This window comes from Cydia amplana, chromosome 15, assembly GCF_948474715.1.
Source record: "Cydia amplana chromosome 15, ilCydAmpl1.1, whole genome shotgun sequence".
NCBI classification, from domain to species: domain Eukaryota; kingdom Metazoa; phylum Arthropoda; class Insecta; order Lepidoptera; family Tortricidae; genus Cydia; species Cydia amplana.
The window spans coordinates 6,225,902-6,253,608 of record NC_086083.1 but is presented as its reverse complement, the minus strand read 5'-3'; the positions used below and the strand labels follow the sequence as shown (position 1 = coordinate 6,253,608).

At 38.2% G+C, this 27,707-nt stretch overlaps 1 protein-coding gene and 1 non-coding gene across 2 annotated transcripts in view; one reads left to right on the top strand and one right to left on the bottom strand.

Annotated features, from left to right (window-relative positions):
- Positions 1-217: 217 nt before the first annotated feature.
- Positions 218-27,707, bottom strand: part of LOC134654505 (neuropeptides capa receptor-like) — a gene marked incomplete at its 5' end in the record, with an annotated part of 83,612 nt that continues 56,122 nt past the window's right edge. The window contains 4 exons of the mRNA XM_063509951.1: positions 218-429; positions 2,744-2,896; positions 11,706-11,889; positions 26,737-26,846. Coding sequence (XP_063366021.1) covers positions 234-429; positions 2,744-2,896; positions 11,706-11,889; positions 26,737-26,846 — 643 coding nt within the window. The remainder of the gene's footprint in view (positions 430-2,743; positions 2,897-11,705; positions 11,890-26,736; positions 26,847-27,707) is intronic.
- Trnat-agu (transfer RNA threonine (anticodon AGU)) lies at positions 26,294-26,366 on the top strand. The gene has a single exon. It is a non-coding gene; the product is annotated as a tRNA-Thr (tRNA).

Below are 27,707 nucleotides of genomic sequence, written 5' to 3'. Positions count from 1 at the left end.
GGCGCACGCGCGCGGGCAGAATTGTAGGTAAAGTCTGCGCCAGATAGCGTTTCTCATAGGTACTATAGGTACTATCTTTCGTTAACCCGTGCACGGTGTAACCGTGCCAGCTAGCGGATACCCTCTTATTGGAAATGGGGCGTTAGGCACTGAAAGTGTTCAACTTTTTTTTAAGAACCAGATTGCTATAAATTTTACACTGTTAAAAACCTTTAAAATATACACGGTGCCTTTCAAAAACTGACGTCACTGTTTTTCTTAACATCGTTGACTAGTTGCCTGGTCTCTTTGCTGTTGTACGGGGAGGAATCGGCGCTGTTTAGAAGACAGGAGTCCTTGGTCTTGAAGTAGTTGACCTTCCATCTGTCGGTGGACGAAGTTTCGGTGTAGCTGGATCGCCGGAAGACTTTTTGGCTGATGCGGTTTCCCCTGTGGACAACATTTATTTGTATTATCCCGGCCACTTACTCGACGAAGCATGGGAAGTACTCGTAGCGAGGGGAGTAGGCAGAGACGTATTGTGGCCGCGCTACTCGTCATGCCACTGGTATTGCTACTCGTCATGCCCACAGCTCCCTGTTTTGTCGGTTTTTTGGCGCGAGTCAAAGGCGCGAGTGGAGCGTCGCGATCAATCGCAAATAACTTAATTTTAAGATAATAATTTGCATGCTGCCCTTGGCTAAAGATAATGTAAATAACTTAATTTTAAGATAAATATTTGCATGCTGCCTTTGGCTAAACATGTGATATGCCTGCTTATACTGATAATGTCAACGTAATGTACCATTAAGCATATAAATCATTCATTCATTCATTCACGAGTAGGGCAGTGTGTGGCCGGAGTGGGCAACATCGCGGCAGCGCGAGGAGCATAGTCTGGCCCTGGCCGAGGTTTAAATGTGTAAGTAGGTAGGTAGGTACAGTCAGCTGCAGAGAAAAGGTACCACCCATGCATACAAACTTCTATGCAGGGGTGGTACCTTTCTCTGCAGCTGACTGTACATGCCTGTTTGTGCCCCTATATGCAAAGTTCCCTTATTAATACCTAGGACTATTTCAGCATCGTAGGCAAACTTACTAACTGCTACGTTAACGCTACCGTCAGAATTTTTTAAGGTAAAGGTCAGCCGCCGCCCGCCGAAGCCGCGCGCGCGGCGAAGTCGGCCGCGTCAACAATTTTGGTAAATGTTTTCCTAAGCCAGGGAATTATAACGGCCCGCCGGCACGAAAAGTTGAAAATATCATTCACACCGCGAAGTTAACCAAGTGCAAAATGGAATTGTGGCTTGTTGCGGATATCGTTGTCCCGGGGGAAATGTTTAATAATACCCACCCACCTAAAATTCATTATTTTCGGACTATTACGCTTGACATTTGGCTATTGTGACTGAAATGCGAGGAAAGACGTCCGGCTAAATTAAAAAGTAAAGCGTTTGAAGAACCTGACACTGGCTACAGCTTTTTATACATATAAAAACTTTTGCTTTTTGAAAGTCACCCTGGCTATACGATCCCTTAAAGGTTCGCCTTCGTACTTGTTTGATGAATCTCTGCCAGGGGCCCGTTTCTCAAAAGCTTGTAACTTGTAATACAAGCGGATGTCACTTTTTGACAGCTTTTGTTAGAAAGGGACTTCCACTTGTATTACAAGTTACAAGCTTTTAAGAAACGGGCCCCAGGTCCTTACGTACTTACCTACATGTATTGATTATTACTGTTTCTTATTTAAGTACTTCACCAATCGATTAACAACATATTTATGTACCTATAGCCTGTCCGATTTTCTAAGATTACCTACGTTTGCCATAGTCTTTAGATGAATGTCGAAAACTATCACTAAAACGGGTCACTTCGAGAATTTACATAAAAACTGACCCGTTACCATTATTTTTGCACATTTATAGTTATATTTTTTTAGTAGAAAAGTAAATAGTGAGATGATGAATAGCATCAAACAAGCTTGTTGATTTAAGACGTTGCGAGATGTACTTTGAGATTTATATACTTATTTTTTTCAGTCCCTTGCCAAGAACAGGATAATGAGAAAAATGTTTAATAACTTGTGTTAAAAATGTAACAACCCACAAATTAAACTGAGGCAAGAACGCCTTCTGTTTTGCCTACCGGTAGGTATGTTAAAGGTATTATTTGTCCTGCAAGGGAGAATTCTCGAGAGTTATTAAGTATGCAAATAATCCCTTTATGACTTTATTAAGGTAGAGCAGGCTTATCTTGACTAGTCTGGGTATTATTTTTATTCGGGTGGACGAATTTGGAAAAATCTTTCTAATAGTCAATAGACAAATGGAGTCTGACGAGGTGGGATACGTCAGAGGTGTGGTTCACGGTGGCCTCCCGAATGCTGGAATGTTCTCGATAGTACTTGCTCTTGCGGAAAGAGAGTTTGTCTAGTAGCCAATAAGTAGGATAGGAACATACCGGTCTCGGCTTTGCGATTGGACTCTGACGAGGTGGGATCCGTCAGAGGTGTGGTTCACGGTGGTCTCCCGAATGCTGGAATGTTCTCGGTAGTACTTGCTCTTGCGGAAAGAGCGTTAGTCTAGTAGCCAATAAGTAGGAAAGGAACATACCTGTCTCGGCTTTGCGATCGGACTCTGACGAGGTGGGATCCGTCAGAAGTGTGGTTCACGGTGGTCTCCCGAATGCTGGAATGTTCTCGATAGTACTTGCTCTTGCGGAAAGAGAGTTTGTCTAGTAGCCAATAAGTAGGATAGGAACATACCTGTCTCGGCTTTGCGATCGGACTCTGACGAGGTGGGATCCGTCAGAGGTGTGGTTCACGGTGGTCTCCCGAATGCTGGAGTGTTCTCGGTAGTACTTGCTCTTGCGTCTCACACGCCCGAAGCATAGCGTTTCTTTAAACGCTATCCTGTACCTGAAAAACGGGGCTGGTTAGATTAACTTTTAATTGAAAAGCGTGATTATACTTGTAGATATAGAAATAATCCGGGACTAAATACTTCATTCCAAGAGTCAACACGATATACCGCCGCCAAAAAGCCGCTCTCATACAATCATAGTTACGTTCTCATGTTAAATAGACATGCTTAAATTACATGACATGAACATTTACATTAAAAATAATAAGTAAGCGGTTTTGACTTATTAATAATATTAGTGCTGGTAATTGCTATAACTGTTAAGCGCTGGTGGCCTAGCGGTAAGAGCGTGCGACTTTCAATCCGGAGGTCGCGGGTTCAAACCCGGCTCGTACCAATGAGTTTTTCGGAACTTATGTACGAAATATCATTCGATATTTACCAGTTGCTTTTCGGTGAAGGAAAACATCGTGAGGAAACCGGACTAATCCCAATAAGGTCCCCTCTGGGTTGGAAGGTCAGATGGCAGTCGCTTTCGTAAAAACTAGAGCCTACGTCAATTCTTGGGATTAGTTGTCAAGCGGACCCCAGGCTCCCTTGAGCCGTGGCAAATGCCGGGATAACGCGAGGAAGAAGAAGAATTGCTATAACTGTTCCAAATTTTAGCTATCTACGTCAAACGGTTTCTGAGAAAAACACATTTAACTGATTTGCAAGACCGATGATGTGATCCCATAAGTGTACCGCGAACAATGTTTGTGCGGTACCTACACTAAAAATGACTTATGAATGAATTTATAATTAATGACTTATGTATGACTTATCATATTATACGGTAAGTAAGTACTATAGTTTTCGACTTTCGTTGTTAAACATATGTTATACAAAAACATAGCGAGTAAAAGAGTTTTTCTACTCAGAGTTTATTTCTTTGTATCACAATTTCTAGCAGACAGCATATCGGCTGATTCTAATTAAAAATTAGCTCTAGACACGATATGGATGGGATATGTCAGTGTCAAAAGTTACGTTTTTGTTTGAAAAATAGAATCATACCGTTAGTGGTAGGGTCCCTCTCGAAACGCTCAAGATTCCACTTTTTCTTTGGAATCTTTCGCTTGCTCGGGTATCAATATTAGCACGAGGAGTTAAACAACAACTTTGCCTTCTTGTAAAACAAATAAATATTACGTCATCATAGGCCCGTAAGTGGGCTTCCTGGCCAAGGCAAGACGAAACTTAAGACAAACCACGGGCGGTAATTCGTAAAGCCCCAGATCGCATATTTATTAGCACAAATAACTGCGATCTGGAGCATTCACGAATTCACCTCCCTAGGTACCTATGTAATGTACTATTAACGTAGTAGAGTAAATTCACTCATTAAATTACATGAGCACGTAACTTAACGTTAATCGCATCAGGGAATACCACTTTAATAACTTGTTATCCTGTGTAATCGGAACGATGCTTCAACGCCTTACGCTTCTTGTTATCTATTTACCTTATATGTTGCTGCTTATATGCTGATACTTATTTATGTTGCAGTGTGAAATAGTTTATACGAAATATGCAGGTAGGTTATCTGTTAAAATAATAGTATGTAATATAGTAGTAGTAGTAGTAGTAATCACTTTATTGTACACAACACAGGTTTACATAATATTTACAAAAATAAAGATACAAAGGCGAACTAAAACAAACATGAAATAATAAAATTAATATTAAAGAATCATAAGATCACTAAATTATAGCATAATAAGTATTATAGTTATCTGAATCATTGTATAATGAATATTTCGGTTTAGTTCAAATTACCATAGAGTACCTACCTATATGTAATAGTAATAAGGTATGTCATTCCTCTGATCTATGAAGCCATAATTAAAAGATTAAAGTAGAAGAGTATAAAAATATAGGTACATTACCTACTAACCTCATTCTCACACGTCATTAATAGTCCTTATTTACCTCTTAATTTTGAAACGTAATGCCATCGGAGTAAGGTCCAAAGTCGTGCAAGTATTCATTACATTGACCGCACATCTATCATCTCGAGGATTAAGATAAACGGAACGGCAGGTCGTTTATAAAAATCGCGGTAACGGTTAGGTAATATGACGTCATAAAATGCCACGTAAGAAACTAAGGGCTCATTTAGACGGTCCGACAAGTCGTATGCGAGTTTCATTACATTGCGTTATCTGATCTTCGGCTGAATTGGATGTAACCTCAATGTAAATAAACAGAACTCGTGTGTGAGTTTTCACCAGGTTTGCACGTCTTCTTAAAGAAGCCCTAAAAATAAGTACTTATACTTTCACTACACCAGCTGGTATAGTTTGTAGCTTTCTTATAGAGCCCGAAGGCTAATCCTATTGTCTATTGTTAAGTAAAACCGCTCGTGCCACGTGCCACAACCAACTGCATAAAAAATCGGTACTTCGGTTACTGAGTGCCGGCGAGTCGAACGCTACAGAACCAGTCTAAAATGTGTCATCGAGATGCGTAGGTAACAAAGGCGCGTTATCGGAGAGCGCACCTACACTGGTTTTTTTGAGCGTTGGACTAGCCCGCGCTCAGGTGCCAAATAGAATAATTAGGACCCTTTTTTGCAGGTAAGTAGCACGTGCGGTTTTACTGAACAATAGACAATAGGATAAGCCTTCGGGCTCTACTAGAAAGCTACAAACTTTTTATAAAGGCTCTCTTCTCTTAATACTTCAAACACTGATGGAAAAGTTTTATTTTATTCACAAGAGTGGCAAAGTAATTAGATACAAATTTTGAGTTTTTCCTCATTTTTGCTGGTGGAATTGACTTTTAAGTGACGATATTGACTAATAAGAAAGTTAGGTTTTGATACGAGTGTTGATTTTAGCCCCAATCAATCAAAACATCTGTTATTAATCGCCTTCAATCACCTATCTCAATCGGGACGGTAAAAGGGTGCGCAAATCAAGAATGCTTAGCAAGCACATTTACCGACACCTATTTAACAAGCGTAGAAATGTGATTGATTAAATTTCAAGGGAAAAAATGTCTAGCGCCTTTAATTACGAAACTGAGCATGACAATCGCTTTAAGGTAGGTGGTTAACTAAAATCAATCGTGATTGTCAAGCGTCGTCGCGTCACGCTGGATCGTCTGAGCAGCGTTTAATAAATCGGTCAATTGGCTAGATGACAAGTTTTATTAAAGGTTCGATCAGGTTTATTTTGAGGATCAAATGTCTATTTGGGACTTGGGACCCATTGCATTAAACCACAGGCCACATAGCGGTTATAATGCGTAATTTTTGCACACATGGTATACGCAGAGTCAATCGATCAATCAAACTTGATTGCTTATTAATCAAACTTGATTACTTATTAATCAAACTTGATTGCTTATTAATCGATTAGAATGTCGAAAGGGCGCAGTGTTAATGACGCCAGATTTTATAGAACTATAGGATTATGATCATCATCATCATCCTATATGTATGGACAATTTTGATTATGACTTATGTTATGAGGCAAAGCGTTTACAAGCATGAGCTATTAGCTATTACAAGCTTGAGGTGGCCTGCGGCTGATATCTTTCTTATACCTTTAAACGAGCAATTCTTGTTTGTTTATTTAGATATTTCGAGGATCTCGGAAACGGCTCTAACGATGTCGATGAAATTTGCTATATGGGGGGTTTCGGGGGCAAAAAATCGATCTAGCTAGGTCTTATCTCTGAGAAAAGGCTCAATTTTGAGTTTTTATATGTTTTCCGAGCAAAGCTCGGTCTCACAGATTTTTAATGGCCTAACTTAATACGTGATCCACGCACTGCTCATTATATAGCATGCTAATTATGCTTGATTCTATTTATGGATCAATGTATTTCAAACTACCTGTAACTTTGAGCTAACTTTATTTCTTTTTATAATTATAGCTTTCCTCTTGTACGTTTCGGCAGGAAAGATTTTGGCAATGACGACGTTTCACCACATACCATCGCGTGGAAAGCATCACGTGATCACGTGTCATCTGTCATAGAAAAGTAAGTACCGGAAGTTCCGGCCCGGACACGGCCCGGTCTAACGTGAGTGATCACCCGGAAACATCGTGTATACCGATAGCGCCGCGTTTCCAGTAACAAAACACTATTAAAAAACAAGCAACAACGGTTGCACTCCGGGAGTGCCAATAGAAGTGAAAACTCACCTCACTATGTCACCGACGCCCGGTAACACGATACATACGTTTAGCGGAGGTAATCTTTTTATTTATTATATATTATTATCATTCTCAAATAAGATCACATTTTTTCATTGTTTATATAGGTACATACTGCCATGACAACGTCAAATTATTTGAACATAGGTAAAGAGTCTTGAAAAGGAGTCCGCAACATAAATGTCAAATAACATTGAGTTTTTCTTTATTGATTTAAATGCCATCTAAATTATGAGTGGCCATCTAAACCTTACGCCCCTTACGGTCAAGTGATCGCCTTACGCTGCCTCGAGTTTATCATTTTTTCCCCACCTCAAAAAGTGCCCAGCGCCGCTAAAGAAGTTTTCACTTCAAAAAAGACCATCAAAAGTTGCACTAGACCCACGTGATGGAGTGCCCAAACCCAACTCAACTCAACTAAACTTTACTGGAAAATCATTCATCCATCAATAGACAAGAACATCTAAGAGCATCGATCACAGAAAGACTCCGTAAAATCCAATTACGTAGGTACGAGTAAGGTACCCGGAGGCACTCGAGTTACTTACCTACGAAATAAGTCTGAACTAAGCTTATTAGGACCCTAATTGGTTTGGTTTTCGTTGCCCTTTATTGTAGGTACCCTTAAGAGCAATAAAATTGATAAAATCAGCTAAATAATGTAAATCATTTATTTACAAACAAGATATATACAGTGGTATTAATAAAATAAATTAATAACTAGCTTAAATCTAAAATAGGCCCATGAGGCACTTATACCAAGGATGCTGGCGACATTTCCTCGCTGTATCGCAATGCTGCAGTTAAATTGAATCAAAAACCTGTATTCAAAGATGATAAATATATCACGGATACCTATTAATTGTATAAAACAAAATTATGACTTAGTAGCGGCACTTGCACCATTTCACTAGCTCGGGGTTAACCGGTTAAACCCGGAGTTACCATGGTTACCAGTTTATCGGTTTAACCGCTTACGCCGTGGTTAGTGGGATGGTGCAAGTAGGCCTTCTAATAAAACGACTAAAACTAACTTACCTAGAAAAAAATAAAAAATCCTCTAACAAAATGTAAAGAATCAAAATTCGTACGGTAGGTACTTATACAAATTTAAAAAAGTTGGTAGGTAATAGTTAACAATACATTTTATATTATAATGAGTGCTTTATAGCCCTCACTTTTAGAGTTATTATTAACTCTAATTTGTTCAAGTTACGCAGCTTAAGGATTCAAGCGTGAAAACCTATTATACTAAGTAGGGCTTTGTTATTTGTAAGGCTGTATTTTGTTGATATATGGCCTTGCCTTCAGCTGTTCTAGAATTTAGAAAATACGTGCGATATTAAATTACGAAACTTGAAGGCCAATTCAAATCTACAATGTGACATCAAAATGATTTCGCAAGCATTTCGCTCGTACTTGTCTGTACTGACATCAATTCAGATATCATTTTAATGTCAAAATGTAAGTTTAAATTGGCCTCCTGTAATTATCCTAATAGAATTTCTGATGGAAAGGACATTCTTGCATTTGAAACATAAGGAGTAAGGACCCTTTCTGTATAGAAAGTCACAAATATACATTAAAATAATAAATAATATACCCTAGGACGGCGCGGCTAATAGGAATATTAAACATATAAATTTCCCTTTTTCATTAAGTTTAAGTATGTATATTGCAGGTGTCATTACTTTTTATCACGGCCGTATAGTAGTTTTAACCGTCTACGACTTCAAAGCTTGGCAAATCCTGAGAATTAGCGTAGGCACTAGTTTTTACGAAAGCGACTGCCATCTTCCAACCCAGAGGGGAAACTAGGCCTTGTTGGGATTAGTCCGGTTTCCTCACGATGTTTTCCTTCACAAAAAAGCGACTGGTAAATATCAAATGATATTTCGTACATAAGTTTCGAAAAACTCATTGGTACGAGCCCGGGTTTAAACCCGCGACCTCCCAACCTCACTCTTAAGGATATATTAAATAGATGAACTGGTAAATATCAAATGATATTTCGTACATAAGTTTCGAAAAACTCATTGGTAAGTAATTAGGTACGAGCCGGGGTTTGAACCCGCGACCTCCCAACCTCCCTCTTAAGGATATATCTGACACCGTAAGATTTTTAACTCGTTAGTTTACAATCTAACGTAGGTTAGGTTAGGTTAGTTTATAATCTCCCTGCCGTCAGTTTATAATTTAACTAGCGAGATTATAATCTGACGAGTGTTTACAATTTTACGGTGACGAATAGATATCACCTGTGGCCTAACTAATATCTCCTTTTTCCATAACAAAACCACAAGATGTTGCTCTCATAAATATTCTAATGTCTTTGGAAAGTTTCATTAAAGTTATACGTTAAGAATAATCCGGCTAATATTATTGGCGTAGGTTTTGGGGTGGTATTCCACCTGTCCAATATTTAATCAAATGGGCATTGCGTCTCACTCTCTCACTAAGTAAAATGTGCCCCTACGTTTGACTTTTTTCGATTTTTCCGAACCGATGTCATACAATATTTTAAATGCTCCTAATGCTTATATTAATTGAAAATTCGAAAAAATCAAACGTAGGGGCATAGCTGTGGTTGATTATACAACAAATTGTGTCAAAATATTTTCAATAATATTAATAACCAGAGAGGAAAATGAGGACAACGTTTGTATGAAAAGGCGATTTCGCTTGGGCCCTCCACTTTAGTTTTAAAGCGTTCGCTAACTTTTATTGTATTTTTACTGCTGATTGTAAATTTAGTGGTTGGTGCAACCGGCCCTTAGGATGTGTTCACAATGGGTTTGCATTCTGCAGCGAACTCACATTTGGCTCGCGGTCAAATGCATAATATATCTGCTGTAATATCAACTATCCTTAAGTATCTACTTAATAACACGGCGTGATAGCTACATGCTATTGGCATAGTCCCACCTATGAGAAATGCAAGTGGGGAAACAAAAAGCGTATTTGGGGTGCCAAAAATGTTAACTTTCGTTTCTAAAAGGAGGATAGGCAGATTTGTATGGACACTGGCCTATGAACCAATAAGAATAAGCGACATACCATTGGAAAGGTTTTTTTATATACTCCATTTTTTGTATGACGAAACTTGTCAAATCTCTGTTAAAAAAATGCCACAAAAAACATAAGAAACCGAATAAAAAACTAAAATATCGTGACACCAAATCCTTAATGATCTGCGACACAGGAATTTAGTAAGTATTGAAAAAAACTATACAGCACGTTTAAACTCACACTACCTTTTGCGGTGATAACTTTTTTCACACAAAGATTTGGGACTATCTGCCATAGTAAAAGTTTTAGAACTTATAGAATAAGCTATCCAGTGACATCGCTTGTCCTTATTGGTCAATAGGCCAGTCTGCCCACCCTCCTTTGAACTGAGCAATAATGAATTTGCCTCACTCAGCCGCTTTCATGCACACACCACAGGCAAGCGAAACAAGTTGAATTTTAACTTTTTTAATTCACAAATATTCAAATGTCGGTAGCGACCCCTTACTTTGCAAAATTTTGGGTTCCAGTATGAGGTTATTAGAGATACCTAACTTTGCACGTGGATCACGCAAAAACAGACTTTATGTCAAAGCCCTGAAGATCTATTATGAATTTATTTAGATTATCTTGCTATTATTTACTTAAATGTATTTCTGACGATCACAATATAGATTCTTATAAATTGACATTAATGTAATTTGTATTTAATTGTAATCATAAATGTAGTGAAATAAATAAATCTAATCTAATAATCTGATCAAACTACCTGCAATACTTTGTATACAGCTGAGATAGCTCGTGTCTTGAACTATGTGAAAGTCACAGGACCAAGTTGGACTGAGGAATATTTACAAAGGGCGTCCAATATAGGTTTCAAATTTGTTTGTGTAGTTTAGAGGCATTCACATGGGTTCAGGATTGAGGGCAGCAAATTGTAAAGGTATAATTTCAATTACGAGTGTCTAAATTAAACTTAAGCGTTTAACGTTTCTATTTAAAGTGTGCAGCGAAAGTGATGCCGTGCGGTCGAAACACTCCTCCATAAATGTATAATTGAATGAGGTAGGGCCAAAACACAATTACACGATGCGACGTCGTGTCGTGGCACGATGGTTCCATTTTTATCGCCTGTCACTATTTCACACTTTACATACCTGTTAGAACGTGAGAGATTTTTAGATAGAAATACGACCGTGCCACCACCGCTGTCGTGGAAATCTACGACGTAAACAGTAAAATATTATTTTTTCTCTGTGTCTCTCTCTTCTTTCTGCGACTTGTTAATAATATTTAGGAGCATCAGGATAAGAACACGTTTGTTGCGGTCCATATCTTTTGATTAACTACGATATTTTTTTACATTTCAACGTTATGGTATTGATGGAATTCAACACAATGTCGTACCGTAAATCGTACTACGATATGATATCGTGTCGTGAATCAATCAATTCACATCGTAGATTTCCGCGTGTCGTAACGTACTGACACGACGTCGCGTCGTGCCACGACACGCGTCGCATTGTGTAATTGTCTAGAAACCTTAGTCACTATTGTCACTAAGGCTTTGATAGAAGAAATAAGAAAATAATCCTCGTGGTAAATAGACCTACTTATCACTAATCATTATGAATGTTAAAAGACTTACCTATGACTCATGACATTGTACAGTATAGGGTTGACAGTGGCCGACACGTAGTACAGTCCGCCAGCCACGAAGAACAGGTATTCGTTGATGGTCGAGAAGTGGGGGGTGGCTTTCCCGTAGATGTAGAAAAGCCGTTGGAAGTGGAAGGGCGCCCAGCACACGAAGAACGCCACGACTACGGCGGCTGGAACAAACAGTTTTTGGTAAAGTAATTTTCATTTCTCATGCTCTGAAAGCAGGTCATTGTTGTTCTAAAAGGTGTGCAGAAAATGATACATTTCTGCACTAGAGCATTTAACTTTCCAAGTACGATTTTTTTCATTTTTCTAAAATAAGGAATTGAAATTTCGTTTTAAATGGATTTGTTATACAATTTTCATTCTGATTTTTTACTCCCCTTTCCATAAATAACGATTATTTTACCTAAATTGTTAATTGAAAGTACCCTCGAGAAACAGTATAAAATTGTATACTCAGTCATGTTTTTTAAAATCACATGCATTTTACTTTCCTCGTATTCGAAATGAAAAGTAGAGTATTTAACTCGGGTGAAAGGCATCATTTCAGCCTCGGACTATTGGCGTTCTCACTGCGTTCGAGCACCAAACTACCTCGGCAGAAATGAGTGCCTTTCACCCTTGGTTAACAATCTAGGTACTATTCACATTCATTGTCACAATGTGAAGTCGTGTCGTGGCATGATACGACGTCGTGTCGTGGCACGATGCGATGTCATGTTCGTGTTTTTACTCATACACCTTTTTCTAGTAAATAAGTACAACAATTGGCAAATTAAAGATTATTAATAATTAAGGGCTCGGGTTATTAAGTTATTTATTAATGACACTAAGACTGAAATTAAAATATTCTAAACACAAAGCGAGAGAAAACACTTCAGTAAGATTGCAAATAAATATGATGTGCTACGATGCCACGTGTACCTAGTACATAAATACACATACAGAACGTACGAGCACATTGCCAACAATAAAAAATGGGGAGACATATATCTTGAGCCAAATAAACCGAAGGATTTGCTCGCATACGATATTCTTTATTTCCATTCTGGCCGTGACAACGGTGGATAAAGAATGTTTAGGCACGTTTCAAGTCAGTACCTAAACCCATTTCCTACAATAAACATTTTTCTGAGAACTTTCCGATGTAATACTTCTTGTATTTCAATCTGGAAGGAATATGAATAAGTAATAAAAGGATGGGAAGAAATATTATTTTCATACTTAGTAATTTGTTTAAATCTGACTGAAAAAAGGAACTGTATTATGTACATTCTGTGTGTTGATTTAACTGAGTTTTGAACAAAGAGGAAGATTTCACTACGAATTTCGCAATAAGAAAATTTTATTACTATATAGTTATCTTTTCTTGAAAGCTTAGGCTGCGATTCCACCAGAGATGTGCGAGGATGCGTAGCGAAGGATGTGTTTGTTAACAACCAATAGAATCATTTCATTTGTTTTTCTCGCTCAGCATGCAGTGATTCTATTGGTGCTTAAAAACAAATCTCTCGCAACGCATTTTCGCACGTCTCTGGTGGAAACGCAGCCTCAGCCTCACCTAAGGAAAGGAAATGGGTGGACAATAAATCGCCGCCTTCAACTGTAGAGCCCGTACCATGAGTCACTGACAGTGTCAAAACTGACATTTACGCTATCGAGAACGTAATGTACTTCCTATACATATCGTTGGCACTAATATGCGAGTACGAGCGAGATGTATAGAAAGTAAATTACGTTCTCGACGGCGTTTATGTCAGTGACAAACTGATGGTAGCCGTACAGGTACCTACTCATGTCTTGATTGTAATTTCAAATGCACTCAAGTTTTTATTGCAATATCAAATTTAAATTTAAATTTTGAACGTTGAAAGAATAATATAGTAGGTACCTAATTCCCTAATTGGTTGAGTTGCTCTTTTGTATATTTTATTTAGTATTTTTTTACAGTAATAGTTTAAAATAGCTTCAAAAGGAAATTTCGCCAATCACAACCAAAAGTTTTACCCCTTTTAATTATTAAAAACGTACCTACGCCACTAATGAGGCCTTTGTGTTTGATATAAAAATGAAAGCTTCCATAAAGCTTTGCTTTTCTGACAATATTTCCGGAACTTTTTGGGTGAAAGCTAAACTTTTTTCAGGACACTGTCGTTACTTTACTTGTCTTAAAAATAAATTTGCACAAAGAAACCTGGGCAAACATTGGGGGTTTATAAAAGCAATTTAAAAAATCAAAGCAGCCAAGCAAAATATAAATAGTCCGTGCAAAAGAGAATATTGATGTACTTAAGGTTGTAGGAATTTGATCCCTTACGTGAGAAAGCCCTGAAGGTAAATACCATGTAAATACCAGATTTACTCTGACAAATTCTCCAACAAAATACGGTAGGTATAGTCAATAGGTTACATGACTAATTTTTTTTCATGGTATCAATCGATCGGGTTTGTTTTTAGGATCAAATGTCTATATGGGACCCATTGCATTAAAGTAACACAAAAGTCAGAAATTGTAGTCAAAGTGCGACAGTCGCACTTCACTCGCGAAACGCCCTATACAAAACGGCCAGAGGCCGTGACGTCATCGCCCATCTTGTAGTATGGACAAAACAAGAAAATTGCGTTTTTGTCGGTGAAATATTGCGTTTATGTATATAGTTGCAATACAATATTTTTTTGGATGAAATGTAAGGAATCGAATGGTACCCTTACTTTGATCGTTTTTGGAAGTTAAAAAAAACTTAAATTTTGAAACTTTCAGGTCCTGTAATTTTGTAATTTTGCAATATTTTATTTTAATATCCACATTATTGTGATAAATTGCTCGCTTGCTATCTATTTTACTAGATTTTGTTATAAAATTGTCTCATCATCCCTATTGCCCCGGTGATATTTTATTATGTATTTTGATCTTTTTGATTCCCTTTGTTTGACATTAAGTTATTAGTCATAGTGTATTGTTTGTCATATTATCATTAGTCCTAAATTTTCCTAAGGTTATCCTATAGATAGGTTAGTTGAGGTTTGTTTTATGCCAATCCTGAAAAGTTACGCGTTTCTAAACCAAACAAATTATGACTAACGAAAATGCATTATGGCAAACAATACATTATGACTTAAAACTTTTTGGGAAACAATAGAAACCCATATTTTTAACCAACGAAAAAAACGGAGGAGGTTCTCAGTCGACACGTATACATATATATTTTTTTATGTATGACCACGCATAACTTTTTACAGAGTAGTTCGATTTTGATAATTATTTTTTTACTGGAAAGGGTCTACCCTGAAGTTAGTCCCATATAAATTTGGAAAAAAAATCCAACCTTAAGGGTAGGAAAATAGGGGATGATTGATTCTTCACTCACCGATTGTAACGTGTGACCACGCATAACTTTTTACAGAGTAGGTAGTCCGATTTTTTTCATTCATGTGTCGCGCTCTTAACAATGCGTTAAAGCTAAAAATGGAAAAATAAAAACTTTTTACAAAAAAAATAAAACCGACTTCAAAAAGGATGAAATAAAATATTATCCTTTTTGAAGTCTATGCGTTACCAACTGATATGTTTGAAGTGGGTGCCAGGCCAAGTAGTAACAATACCAGTCAAAAGTAATCAGCTTTATGGCTATAAATCCCATTTTGACTGGTATTGTTACTACTTGGCTTGGCACCGACTTCAAACATATCAGTTGGTAACGCATAGACTTCAAAAAGGATAATATTTTATTTCATCCTTTTTGAAATCGTTTTTTTTTTATTGATACCTACGTAAGAACGTAGGAGAGACTACAAGTTAGTAAATGATCTACACATGGACCAACTCTATTCCTCTTCGTGACAACGCTTATACATAGGTAGGCCATGCTTTAGCTATTCTTACAAGCTTTTATTTTTTTAGTAGCGACCCGCCCCGGCTTCGCACGGGTTAACAAATTATACATAAACCTTCCTCTTGAATCACTCTATCCATTACAAAAATCCGTTGCGTTGTTTTAAAGATTAAACATACATAGGGACAGACAGATAGCGGGAAGCGACTTTGTTTTATACTATGTAGTGACTTGGCTTGCCCTGTCAGGGAGTGGACTTTCTTTCTTTCTTTCTATTTTATTCTGCGGCAAAATAATTATAAGTCACCTCGAATTAACACGAAAGTGTTAACCCGTTTAACAGTTATAAACAAAGTTCCATAAGAAAATTATCTTCAAAGCTGGGGGTTCAAATTGGCGTCTAGAGAATCACTGGAACGACAAGAACTGCTTTGAACACTTGACAAAAGTTAATAACAATAACAAGCTTGTTATTTCCTTTGTAATTAATTAAATTTTGTCGAAATTGGTTTAGAGGTTTAAGAATGACTCACGCTACACCGGGCCGTGTCCGTTCCGGAGCTTCCGGGGCGTTCTTTTCTATGGAAAGCGTCACGTGATCACCTGTCATCTGTCATAGTCGTAGCGATCGAAACGCAACTGCCACTGTCGCACTAATATGGAAGAGTGATAGAGAGACACAAAGCGATTCGATGGCGAAGCGATAGCTATTGTCACCTTGGCTAGGCCGCCAGTGCCGGCTGTACACACTCGTCGAGAGTTTCGTCAAACAACCTACCCAATCGGAGAAGGAAGCCACTGGGTCCCTGACTTACCGCGAACACCGAAATCCGCAAATTTCGGGCATTTTTGTCTTTAACTCCATTTAAGTCGCGGTTATATCCCAGTATGTACACTGTACAGTCACCCGACATGACAGTAACAGGTACGTGTCAGTACTGTCACCGTGACCCGACACGACACTAATAGGTACAGTCACCTGCAATAATATGTTACACAATGAAGGCCGCAAAAATATCTGACAAGATCTTATTTGTAGAGCCATAAACGCGTGTCGCATATTTTTGCGGCCTTCAAAGAGTACAAGAGCAGAATGTACACATTTAGTGTAAACATTCGTTCTCGGCCTGTCTCGGGGTCTCTCGACGAGTGTGTACAGTAGGCATTAAGGATTCCGTTGTTGGCGTTATTCAGGAACGGAACCCTATAGTACTACATTGTGCAACGTGGTGGGCAAGTGAAATATTGTACGAGAGTCTATATATATAATAATCTATAGTCTATATATATGATAATTAAAGACTCGAGTAACAATATTTTTACCCCCGATGTTACACACAATGTTTTTCATTACACTTGCGAAGAAAAAACTAAATTTAAAATGAAATCATTCTTAAATACGGTGACATTTCAAACATTCGTCGGCCATATTGTTTTGTTTTGGCAGGTTAGGATTCGAAGGCACAGACCCATCCGAATTCAGCCATAATTGAAAATTGTGTAAAAATAATTTAAATGGCTATTAAATAATCAAAATAAATATTTTTAAACCTACACATAAAAAATAATTTATAAACGTCAGTATTTTCAATGTAAAACCCATTTAAAACTACATACTTTGTTCGTATGATTTATAGTGTGTCAAAGGTCTGTTTGATTTCAAACATATACAGAGAGAATCATACTATCTTTGTCTAACACTAGTACTAGCACCCAAAAGAAAGGATGAGTATAGTTTTTTTGTTCCTATTTACTGACAAGATTTGGTTGACCCAGTATAGTGACATAATTAAAAAAAAAAGCTATAACTTTTTTTTTCAGAATCCATAACTCCCGCGGGAACAATATAGGCCTTTGTCCTTCAGTACATTACACCTGCATGAAATAAGACCTTTTTCGAGCAAGTGTGATGAAAACATACAAAATCCATGCACCTTTTATAAAAACCTCAAAAAAGTCTGACCGCGACCAAATAAAATTGAATTAGTTATCCGTTCACAAACAACCGAGCCAAATAAATACCATTGTGATTGCGGTTTGTTTTCGAACTAACTGATTAAATTAAAGTTTCTTTGTACTTGAGCGTTGTAGCAATGTTTCACAAAGTTAAATACTTTTGTGGTAAGTTACGTAAATAAATTAAAGTCATTCAAATTAAATAAACGAAAACTGTAGGATCCAGCCTAAAAAAATCTAATTTTAAGTAATATTTGTTTAAATCAATACGATACATTCATGATGAAATTCGCAAATTGCGGGGATCTTTCTCTTTCACTCCAATAATGAAGGCGTAATTAGAGTGACAGAGAAAGATGCCCGCAAATTAAGAACTTCGATTTTCGCGGTTAAAGCCCTGTTGTAAATTTTATAACACGCTAATGAGGGGAAAATATCTATATAAACAGCTCTGCAAGTATCACGTTTCCGAAAATCTGTTCTAAAGTTAGCTCGTGATGATGATTTATGCAAACCGATCTAAGAGACAAGAACTAATAGCAAGATAAGGAAGCCTGTACCAACTCAGTTCGACCGCAAGGCACTTACTAATAAACCAACTATTACCATAGAGAAATATATTAAGACAAGAGTGCTCACTCCATACATCAGTTAGACTATTAATTTCAGTGTCTACATCTACCATCGAGTAGCGAAACTATCAGTACTGGTACTTGACAATAGATGTAGCAGGTAGCACCGACCGGAAAGTCTTATGCTGTTGAGATAAGACTTTCCGGTCGGTGCTACATCTATTGTCAAGTAGCAGTACTGATAGTTCCGCTACTCGATGCTAGATGCTAATAGTCTTTTTGGTACTAAAACTGATGTATAGAGTGAGCAATCTATGTATTTTTTTCTCTATGCTATTACCAACTGTTGACAAATTTCTCAACTATTGCGAAGTCTCACCCACGATGGTTAAATTAGACCAATATTGATCAATTTCGTCCTTTGACTTCGGATGCAAGTAGGTACATTAGATGGAATAGTTTGGGGCATTGAGTAATGTTTTCGCATTTATTTGAGGTCAGATAATGTATCCTTTTTACGAAGTACGGCTATGGAATAAATTCCCCCGCTCGGGGCCATTGAGGTATACAAGAGACGACATCTCGAACAAAATGTTTCCGCACCTCAGAGAAGTGCATGCACTTCTTTGATTTTAGTACGTCACCGACCATTGACGAGATGTACAGAAAATTAAATAAATTTAAAAAATTAAAAAGTGTTAAAAAGTTGCAACAATAGCACAAGAAAATATAATAAAAGGGATGGAATAACATTTCACCGGTAAGCAATGGAATAACTGTTGATTTACTATTATTTAGTTTTCAAAGTAAATGTTTGGTCGTAGAAAAAGTATTATATGCAACGTTGTTTAACTGAGTCCAAAAATACTCGTGGCGTCTTTATTAACAATTTTCGGCTTCGCATGCATGCATGCACTTCTCTGAGGTACGGAAACATTTTGTTCGAGATGTCGTCTCTTGTTATATACCTCAATGCTCGGGGCTATCTCGAGGGAGTACACAGGGTTATAAAAACAAGTGTAGTATTTTGACAGTTAACGGGCAATGGCGTAGAGTTGCAAGCGTCCATACACAGAAAAAAATAGGCCAAGAGCATTTCGGGCCATGCTCAGTGTAGGGTTTCGTAGTTACCATTCTCTCAGGATAGGCGAACGGGCCTATTAGTAATTATGATGTACATTACGCTTGTAAGGGAGTACCTTCAGAGCGCTTTATGCGTCTTTTTACAAAGAAAAGAAGACTTTTTGCAATAACTCAAAAACGCCTGGACCGATCATGTTCGCTATAGTTTTCAGTGAAAGCATTTATTAAGCTTTTGTTTTACGAACAAACTTTTACTATAAAGGGTGTTTCCTGTAACAGGAGCAATAAATTAAACTGTAGGATGTACTCCTCAAACTGACCAACATTTGTTCAGCAACTTTTGAAAATACAGTAGAGTCCGATTAGTACGACTTCGCATATAACAACCAACCGCTTATAGCGACGTAAGTATAGGCACTTGTTTGGTTTTAGTATGAGCTACTATGAAAGTACAACCGTTTATTACGACTCCGCTTATAACGACCGACCGCTTTTAACGACGGAAATTGACTCAAAATCCGTCCCTCGAGTCCGGTTACAACGACGAGCGACGTAGTTTTTACAAATAAATAGGTAGTTGGTAAGAAGCTTACTCCGTCCCGCGCACCTAACTCCCCTCCCCCTTTTGCGTATACGCAGCAAGATGAAATAGTCATGTGACTTTTCGTAATCTTGCAAACTAAATAAAACCCGATTCCCATTATTCAATCGAGCTTAAACCTCACATACATAATTATGTACATAAGTTGGTTCAATGCAATATTTTGGTAGGTACCTTCGAGCTGATCTGATGATGGACACAGGAGATGGCCATAGGAACTGTGTGATAAAACAACGTCAGATCCCCAAGAATTACGACTTTTTATTTTACGGGATCCGAGTAATTTGCGGATGACGAGTGAGTTGACTACGCGTACCTTGAAAAGTGTGGCTTCTTCTAAACACACAAGTCAAGTAAAACTAACGTAAATAAATATTTTAAAGGAAATGTTTTTTTTTCTTTGATTTTCGCATAAGTATTAATAAATACAAATGGACGTAATTATTTTGATTAAAAAAATATATTAAAATTGGCAGTTCGTTTTGTACGACGTCCGGTTAGTACGACGGAATATCAGCGGTCCCTTGGGCGTCGTTATAACCGGACTCTACTGTAACTCATGTTTTGATTTTTATTACACTTTAAAGTTTATTCTAAGACGCAATGTGTTGCAAATTTTGTTATGTTTAAAGCGTGACAAGCAACGTCAAACACACTGATGTCAGCGTACATTGAAGGCAATATTTATTTTGTATGAAAAAGAGGAAGTCTAAAGGATTCATAATTTTTAAAAGTTGCTGATCAAATGTTGGTCAGTTTGAGGAGTACAGCCTTCAGTTTAATTTATTGCTCCTGTTACAGGAAGCACCCTGTATAAGCAGTGGCGTAGCTAGAGGATATGGCGCCCGGGGCAGGCACCAAATTTGCGCCCCCCCCCCCCCTCAAAAAATGAACTAACGAAACGGTTACTTTTTAGGGTTCCGTACCCAAAGGGTAAAAACGGGACCACTACTATTACTAAGACTCCGCTGTCCGTCCGTCCGTCCGTCTGTCACCAGGCTGTATCTCATGAACCGTGATAGCTAGACAGTTGAAGTTTTCACAGATGATGTATTTCTCTTGCCGCTATTACAACAAATACTAAAAACAGAATAAAATAAAGATTTAAGTGGGGCTCCCATACAACAAACGTGATTTTTGACCGAAGTTAAGCAACGTCGGGCGGGGTCAGTACTTGGATGGGTGACCGTTTTTTTGCTTGTTTTGCTCTATTTTTTGTTGATGGTGCGGAACCCTCCGTGCGCGAGTCCGACTCGCACTTGGCCGGTTTTTACTTATTAAAGTTTACTTTTGATTTAGACAAATAAGTGTTTTTTTAGTCCATCGGTGGCTAACAAGCTTACGACTCACCTGATGGTAAGCGGTCACCTCATCCTATGGACGTCTACACTCCAGGGGCGTTACATGCGCGTTGCCGACCATTTTAAAACTTATACACTTCTTTTTTGGAGATTTCCTTAGACTTGAAGATTCAATATCGCTTGTAAGTTTGGGATCGTAGACTTCATAGCGCGCTTTTGGACTGATTTGAAGGGACCAAGGTGGCATCTAGGTGCAGAGATTCTTAGCTTATGGTCAGAGACCAGGGTGGGACAACTGCCCCACCTTGCCTCACCGTGGGTACGCCTATGGATCTGTCTGCCCCAGAGTAAAGTATCGCCTCCCTTTATTGAGCACACCGAGTTTTTTGGATACGAGCGCAGCCTACCCAGCAAGGTGGCTACGAAATTATTGGAGGTCACTGATGGAGATGTCAACACCGAGGCTCCCAATACTCCCTGACATGGGAAGGGTTGTGCCACTTGTGCCTTGAAAATGAGGTTTTCTTAGCGGTAAACGCGCAAAATTGAGCCTTGGTGGGATTGAATTGGACTAAATTCTCCCGATCCCACACCGAAACTCTGGATAGAATGCTCTCAATACCTGACACAGGTTTTTCACGGCATTCTAGTATCACAGAACGAGCGATGTTGGCACGGCATGTGTTATACAGGTTGGTCCAAACCTTGCCGTCCAAAAAATTTTTTTAGATTCCTCACGCTGTGGGCTATCAGAATATGTATGTTAGCCGACTTTTCGTAGTTTTCGAATTATGATTTTTATTTTTATTACTTTTAACTTTTGTTGAGAAATTTCGGGGTGAAGCAATTATTTATTTAAAAAAAACTATTGAACTTTTTTGAATATTTCTTTTTGTAACATAATCCTTCACAAACGGCGCAGTTGCTAAAAAAAATCAGCATCCTCACTTGGCTGAGTTGGGAAAAAAAGACAAACTTTTACGTTCAAGCATGTCAAGCTTAGATGTTGCCCTTACCTAAATAAATAAAAAATACAAGCAATTTCAAGGACTTTTGGTTATTTTAGAAACTGCTAGACCCTACGTTTTTTTAAAAGGTCAAAAAAGTGATACTTAATAGTCATAATTTGTTAGAGTCGCCGGTCAAAGGAACTGAGGTGGAAAGCTTCCAAATTAGTAATTCATTACAAAAATCCTCTTTTGTTATTTCTACTATTATTTTATGAGGTCACTTCCCCATCGCTATTTCATGTTATCAGTGCAAATACCACGAACAATTATTAGGAGGCATAAAAGCAACGCAAAGCTTCACCCCGGAATTTCTTAACAAAAGTTAAAAGTTAAACTACGAAAAATCGGCTAACATACATGGGGTATATTCTGATAACCAACGACTAGGATTCTAAAAAAATGTTTTGGACGTCAAGGTTTGGACCACCCTGTATACAGGGTGGCTAAAAAATAACTGCATTTCCGTTGCCCCCTGGTCTCATAGTAAAAATTGCTCAGTATAATCCCGAAACCTCCCTAGGTCGCGAAAAAAAAATTTGACTGTTTCCTACACTTTGGCTGGTCCATTTTCTATGGGAGGTCTTTTGCCCATTTTGGCGCCCCCCCTTGGACGGCGCCCGGGGCACGTGCCCCCCCCCCCAGCCCCCCCCTAGTTACGCCACTGTGTATAAGTGCCAAGTTTTAGTTCACTTGAGATCCGACCACACCTCAGCGGTGGGGTGAGAAACCGACGCAGCCATCACAGCCGCAACGAGGATAAAGCCGCTCATACCCTCCAGAATTTAGGGTATCGTATGAAACCCACACACACGTCCGCAAATAAATTACACGTGTCTGTCTAAATACTCCAAATTAACCCTCCGTATGCCCTTGTCAAAAATTTGCTAATGAATTAATAATTACAAGACAAATAGTCTGGGACGTATCCGGGACCGGCACACGAAAGGTTGAGGCCGAAAACGTACCGATACAAATAATGCAAACAAACTTTCAAGGATTCTGAACTTTTTATTTGAAGAAATTGTGATTCGCAAACAGAAATAAACTTGTTCACAAAATGGAGGCTTAAGTAAATGTTGATGTCCTCTGGGGGCCTAGCCAAGGCGACATTGTAAATCGACAAACGTCAAACAAAATATAATATATATCGGGATGACAGATTCTACGAAAAGTCACGTGACTATTTCCATAAATTATTTAAGTGTCAATTGGCGTTTTCTTTCAACGATTGTCATTTTGGGCCCCGGTACTGGCAGCTTCCTTGTACAGTCACCTGCAATAATCTATCTAATCTAATACCTTTAAACGAGCAATTCTAGTTTATTCCATAGAGGAATACATGGCATCTTTTGACCGAGGTAGGTGACATATTATAATATAGGTTTAGTTTTTTGCATGCCAGATGCTGGTGAAATATGTGTTACTTAGGTATAGGTACCATTGTTTGACCATCTTTTGTACCATATTTCATGCAAAATAAAGTTATTTGTATTTATTTACCTAAATATAAGATATTTCGGGGATCTCGGAAACGGCTCTAACGATTTCGATAAAATTTACTACATGGGAGTTTTCGGGGGCGAAAAATCGATCTAGCTAGGTCTGATGTCTGGGAAAACGCGCATTTTTGAGTTTTTATGTTTTCCGAGCAAAGCTCAGTCTCTCAGATATTATGTTATACACAACGAAGGCCGCAAAAATAACTGACACGATCTTATTTATAGAGCCATAAGAGCGTGTCACATATTTATGCGGCCTTCGAAGATATAACATATTATTGCAGGTGACTGTACCACAAATCACGCAAGAATAGTTTTCGTCCACCAAATGACCACCTTTGCATACGAGAGATAATAACCGAGAATATATAGTCGTTTGCTACGGTCGGACTATACAGCCCTCCATTAGTTCATTTGTGTTTTATAATTTTCTTAAGACTAAGGGCTCATTAAGACGGTGCGAGACTGGCATGCGAGTTCCATTACATTGCGTCATTTGATCGGTCGGCTGAATTGATGTCACCTCAATGGTCCGCAATGTAACTAAAATCGTATACAAGTTCGCGCGCCGTCTATATGAGCCCTAACTACGTCAAAATAACAGACTAAGACAAACTGTTAATAGCTATTTGAGGCTTGTAGCGCGTTCATGAATAACACAATTTATCAAGTTTCGTTGGACTTACTTTATACAAATACAAATACAAATAATTTATTGAGAAAAGTATAGTACAGTGGTTGCTCTTAAAGACTAAGAATTAATAAAGACAAGTGATTTACAAATGCCTGAACTAGGATTCCCTGTGTTTCAGGCAGCGAAGGACAATATTAACTATTTATTAATTATTCACTTAATTATAAACTATAAGTAGTACACAATATAAGTCTTATTACCTAAACAAAAAGTAGGTTCTTAAGTATTAAATATCAGAATACAGTAGGCAGTAGGTAATCATTTTACGACTATTAGTAAGTTCTCTGTATCATCGTACATCGTACGTCATTTTTTGAAAGGCGCGTCGTAGAGTATTCTTGCAACAAGCATAGCTAAGTGGGTATAAGTCTAGTGTTGCATTTAACCTGTTGTACAAAAATGGGCCCAAAAAGACAAAGAATCTAGATGAAAATACGTATTTTCTTTGTACGGTTTGCATGCATATAATATCTTTGCGCCTTTTATTTCTATAATCAGTGTTGAAAGGAGTTCTGGCGTGCTGCTTTAGTACTGTGCTTAATATATATAATTGACGAACAGTTAGTACTTCACATGATTTATAAAGGAGGTCAGTAGGGTATAGGAATGGGCGGGAAGTGGCTACCTTTAATAAGGCTCTTTGAGCTCTTTCTAGGGTTAGTAGTGTAGTTTTAGCTGTGCCACCCCAAGACGAGATGCAGTAAGTTAGTATCGATTGACATAGCGCAAAGTATACTTGTTTGATTAAATTTGAATCAGCGATTGAACGAAGTTTTTTAAATATAAACATTAACTTTCGAACTCTATTGCACAATGCTTCAATGTGATATTTAAAAGAGAGGGTTTCGTCTATCATGACTCCCAAATACTTGATTTTGTCAGTAATAGCTAAAGATTGACATGAGCAGAGATTATTCGAGTTTTCCTTACAGTTATGTGCGTAAAGTTTGAGGTTGTTATAGTTGTTAAGTTCTTGAGCTCAAACCCGCCCTAATCTGTTAAACAAAAGGTAGGCTGTACCTAGATATTGGGATTATTCCCACTAGTTACCACCAAGTTGTTACCAGTGGTAACTACTGGGAATTTTTTTCCCACCTTTTACCACTGGTAACTACTGGGAAAAATTATTCCCAGTAGTGACCACCAACGATTTTGAATTAATACCTAATAAAATCACTTGAAAAATAATCTGAATGGATTATTACATTTATCCTTACATATATTACGTGTATGTGAGGTGTGCAATAAAGAGTTTTGTATTGTATTGTATATTATAGTTTTTGTACTAGTACCGGTTTTAAACTGTTTCAATAATTTTGGTCACTTTTAAGGCAGTTTACTAAAACACTAATCGACTTATAATTATCTATTAAATCACTCTATATTTATACTATACTATTTATACTGTTTTTATTAGTATTTAACTCTAACAAAATTTTGGTGGTGGGAATAATTTTTCCCAGTAGTTACCAGTTGTAAAAGGTGGTAAAAAATTCCCAGTAGTTAAAACTTGGTGGTAACTAGTGGGAATAACCCAGATATTGTTTCCTTTATGTAGTGGTTACTACTGCTACTGTTAATTAATAATGCCATTGTTGCTTTGGCACATTGTTTCTACTATATGGTCTCTATTGTTTCCCAAAAACTTTTAAGTCATAATGTATTGTTTGCCCCCATTTCCGCTAGTCATAATTCATTTGTTTCAGAAACGCATCACTTTTCAGGATTGCCATAAAACAAACCTAACCTAACCTATCTATAGGGTAACCTTACGAAAATCCTGAAATGTTAACGGTTTCAGTTTTATGACTAATGATAATATGACAAACAATATGACGCAGACGCAGACGTTTCTGCTTAATACAAAATTAATTTATTATGGGATAGCGCATCATGGTGAATTTCCAATATGATTTGGAACTTTGGTAGCCGTTTAAGAAGTGTAGTACTCTTGCGGTAGATGTCGCTATGAGCCTCCCTAGGGCTCATAATATGGTGGAAATATTCGCTGAATTGGGTACGGTCTTGGTAGCTCAGATGGAAGAGCACTGTACTAGTGATCCAGTGGTCGTGGGTTCAATTCCCACCCAAGACAGTGAATTTTTCCACTTTTAATTTATTTCGAAACTTAACAGCATCGTTCGCAGACATTTCTGCTTAATACAAAATTAATGTAATACATTATGACTTAAAACTTTATGGGAAACAAAGGGACCTCTCTACTATACCTAACAGTCAGTGCCGGCCCGAGGCCTTGATCAGGGTAGAGCGAAATCGGGTTTTGGCGCCCTTCGTTGAAGTTTTCAAACGTATTTTCTACCCTCTCCCCCCCCCCGCCACACTCGCGTCTTTTAAAGCTTTTTTTTCTCATTTGCCATTTTGGCGCCCCCTTTGCCATCCGGCGCCTAGAGCGGCCGCTCCACTCGCTCTACCCTAGATCCGGCCCTGCCTAGATAAATACTGACCTAGCATCCTGATGATGGTCTTCCTGGACTGCGCTTGCCTGGCCTCCCCGTGCACGCTGCCATTGACGCCATTGAGCGTGCCGGGGCTCCCGGAGTTGCTGCACGACGATCTGTCGATAGAAAATTGCTTTAATTAGAAAATAAGAACTGAGGTGTTCGGGAAGGGCATTGAACTGTTATTACTACGTATAGAACCGGCACAGAGAACCAGTATTTTGCGCCATGAGTCGTTGCCAGGCGACACCAACTGGACCTGGCGTGAATCTCGTCGCGACCAAAACTTCGTAAGCGCCGTGAAATTAATGGCACTTACGACGTTTTGGTCGCGTGGTTGACGCCCCGCTCCCCTCGCCTACAAGTTGCGATTGCGACACTTTCATTGTTTTGTATGGCGTCGAAAATATGAGGATGAAGTAGAAAATATCTGGGAGACCAAGCTTTGCTCGGAAAACATATAAAAACTCATAATGCGCGTTTTCCCAGAGATAAGACCTAGCTAGATCGATTTTTCGCCCTCGAAAACCCCCATGTAACAAATTTTATCGAAATCCGAGTCCGATTCCGAGATCCCCGAAATATATACATAAATAAATATATATACAAGAAATGCTCTTTTAAAGGTAAAAAGATTTTAATATAAGTTATTGCACTTTACGTTAGGAGGGCAGAATAGCTATAAGCGAGTTTTTCCACAAGTAGGTTACGAGTTTTCTACGAATTGTCTGTGCGAAAAATTTAATTTTCTCGCCGGCGGCGGTGTGAATACTTGAATAGTCGGCGTGTATTCCTTTTAATTTCAAATATGTGCCTTATGCACTGTTTAAATTTCATTTCTAACGTGTTCTGTATATCATGGATATTTTGTCCAAAATCTAAAAGATATGCAATGGTAATAAAGCAAAAATTTCATTGTAAAATCACAGTCATAATATATATAGTCCTCCTCATCGTTTTCGATGACGGCGACCCTA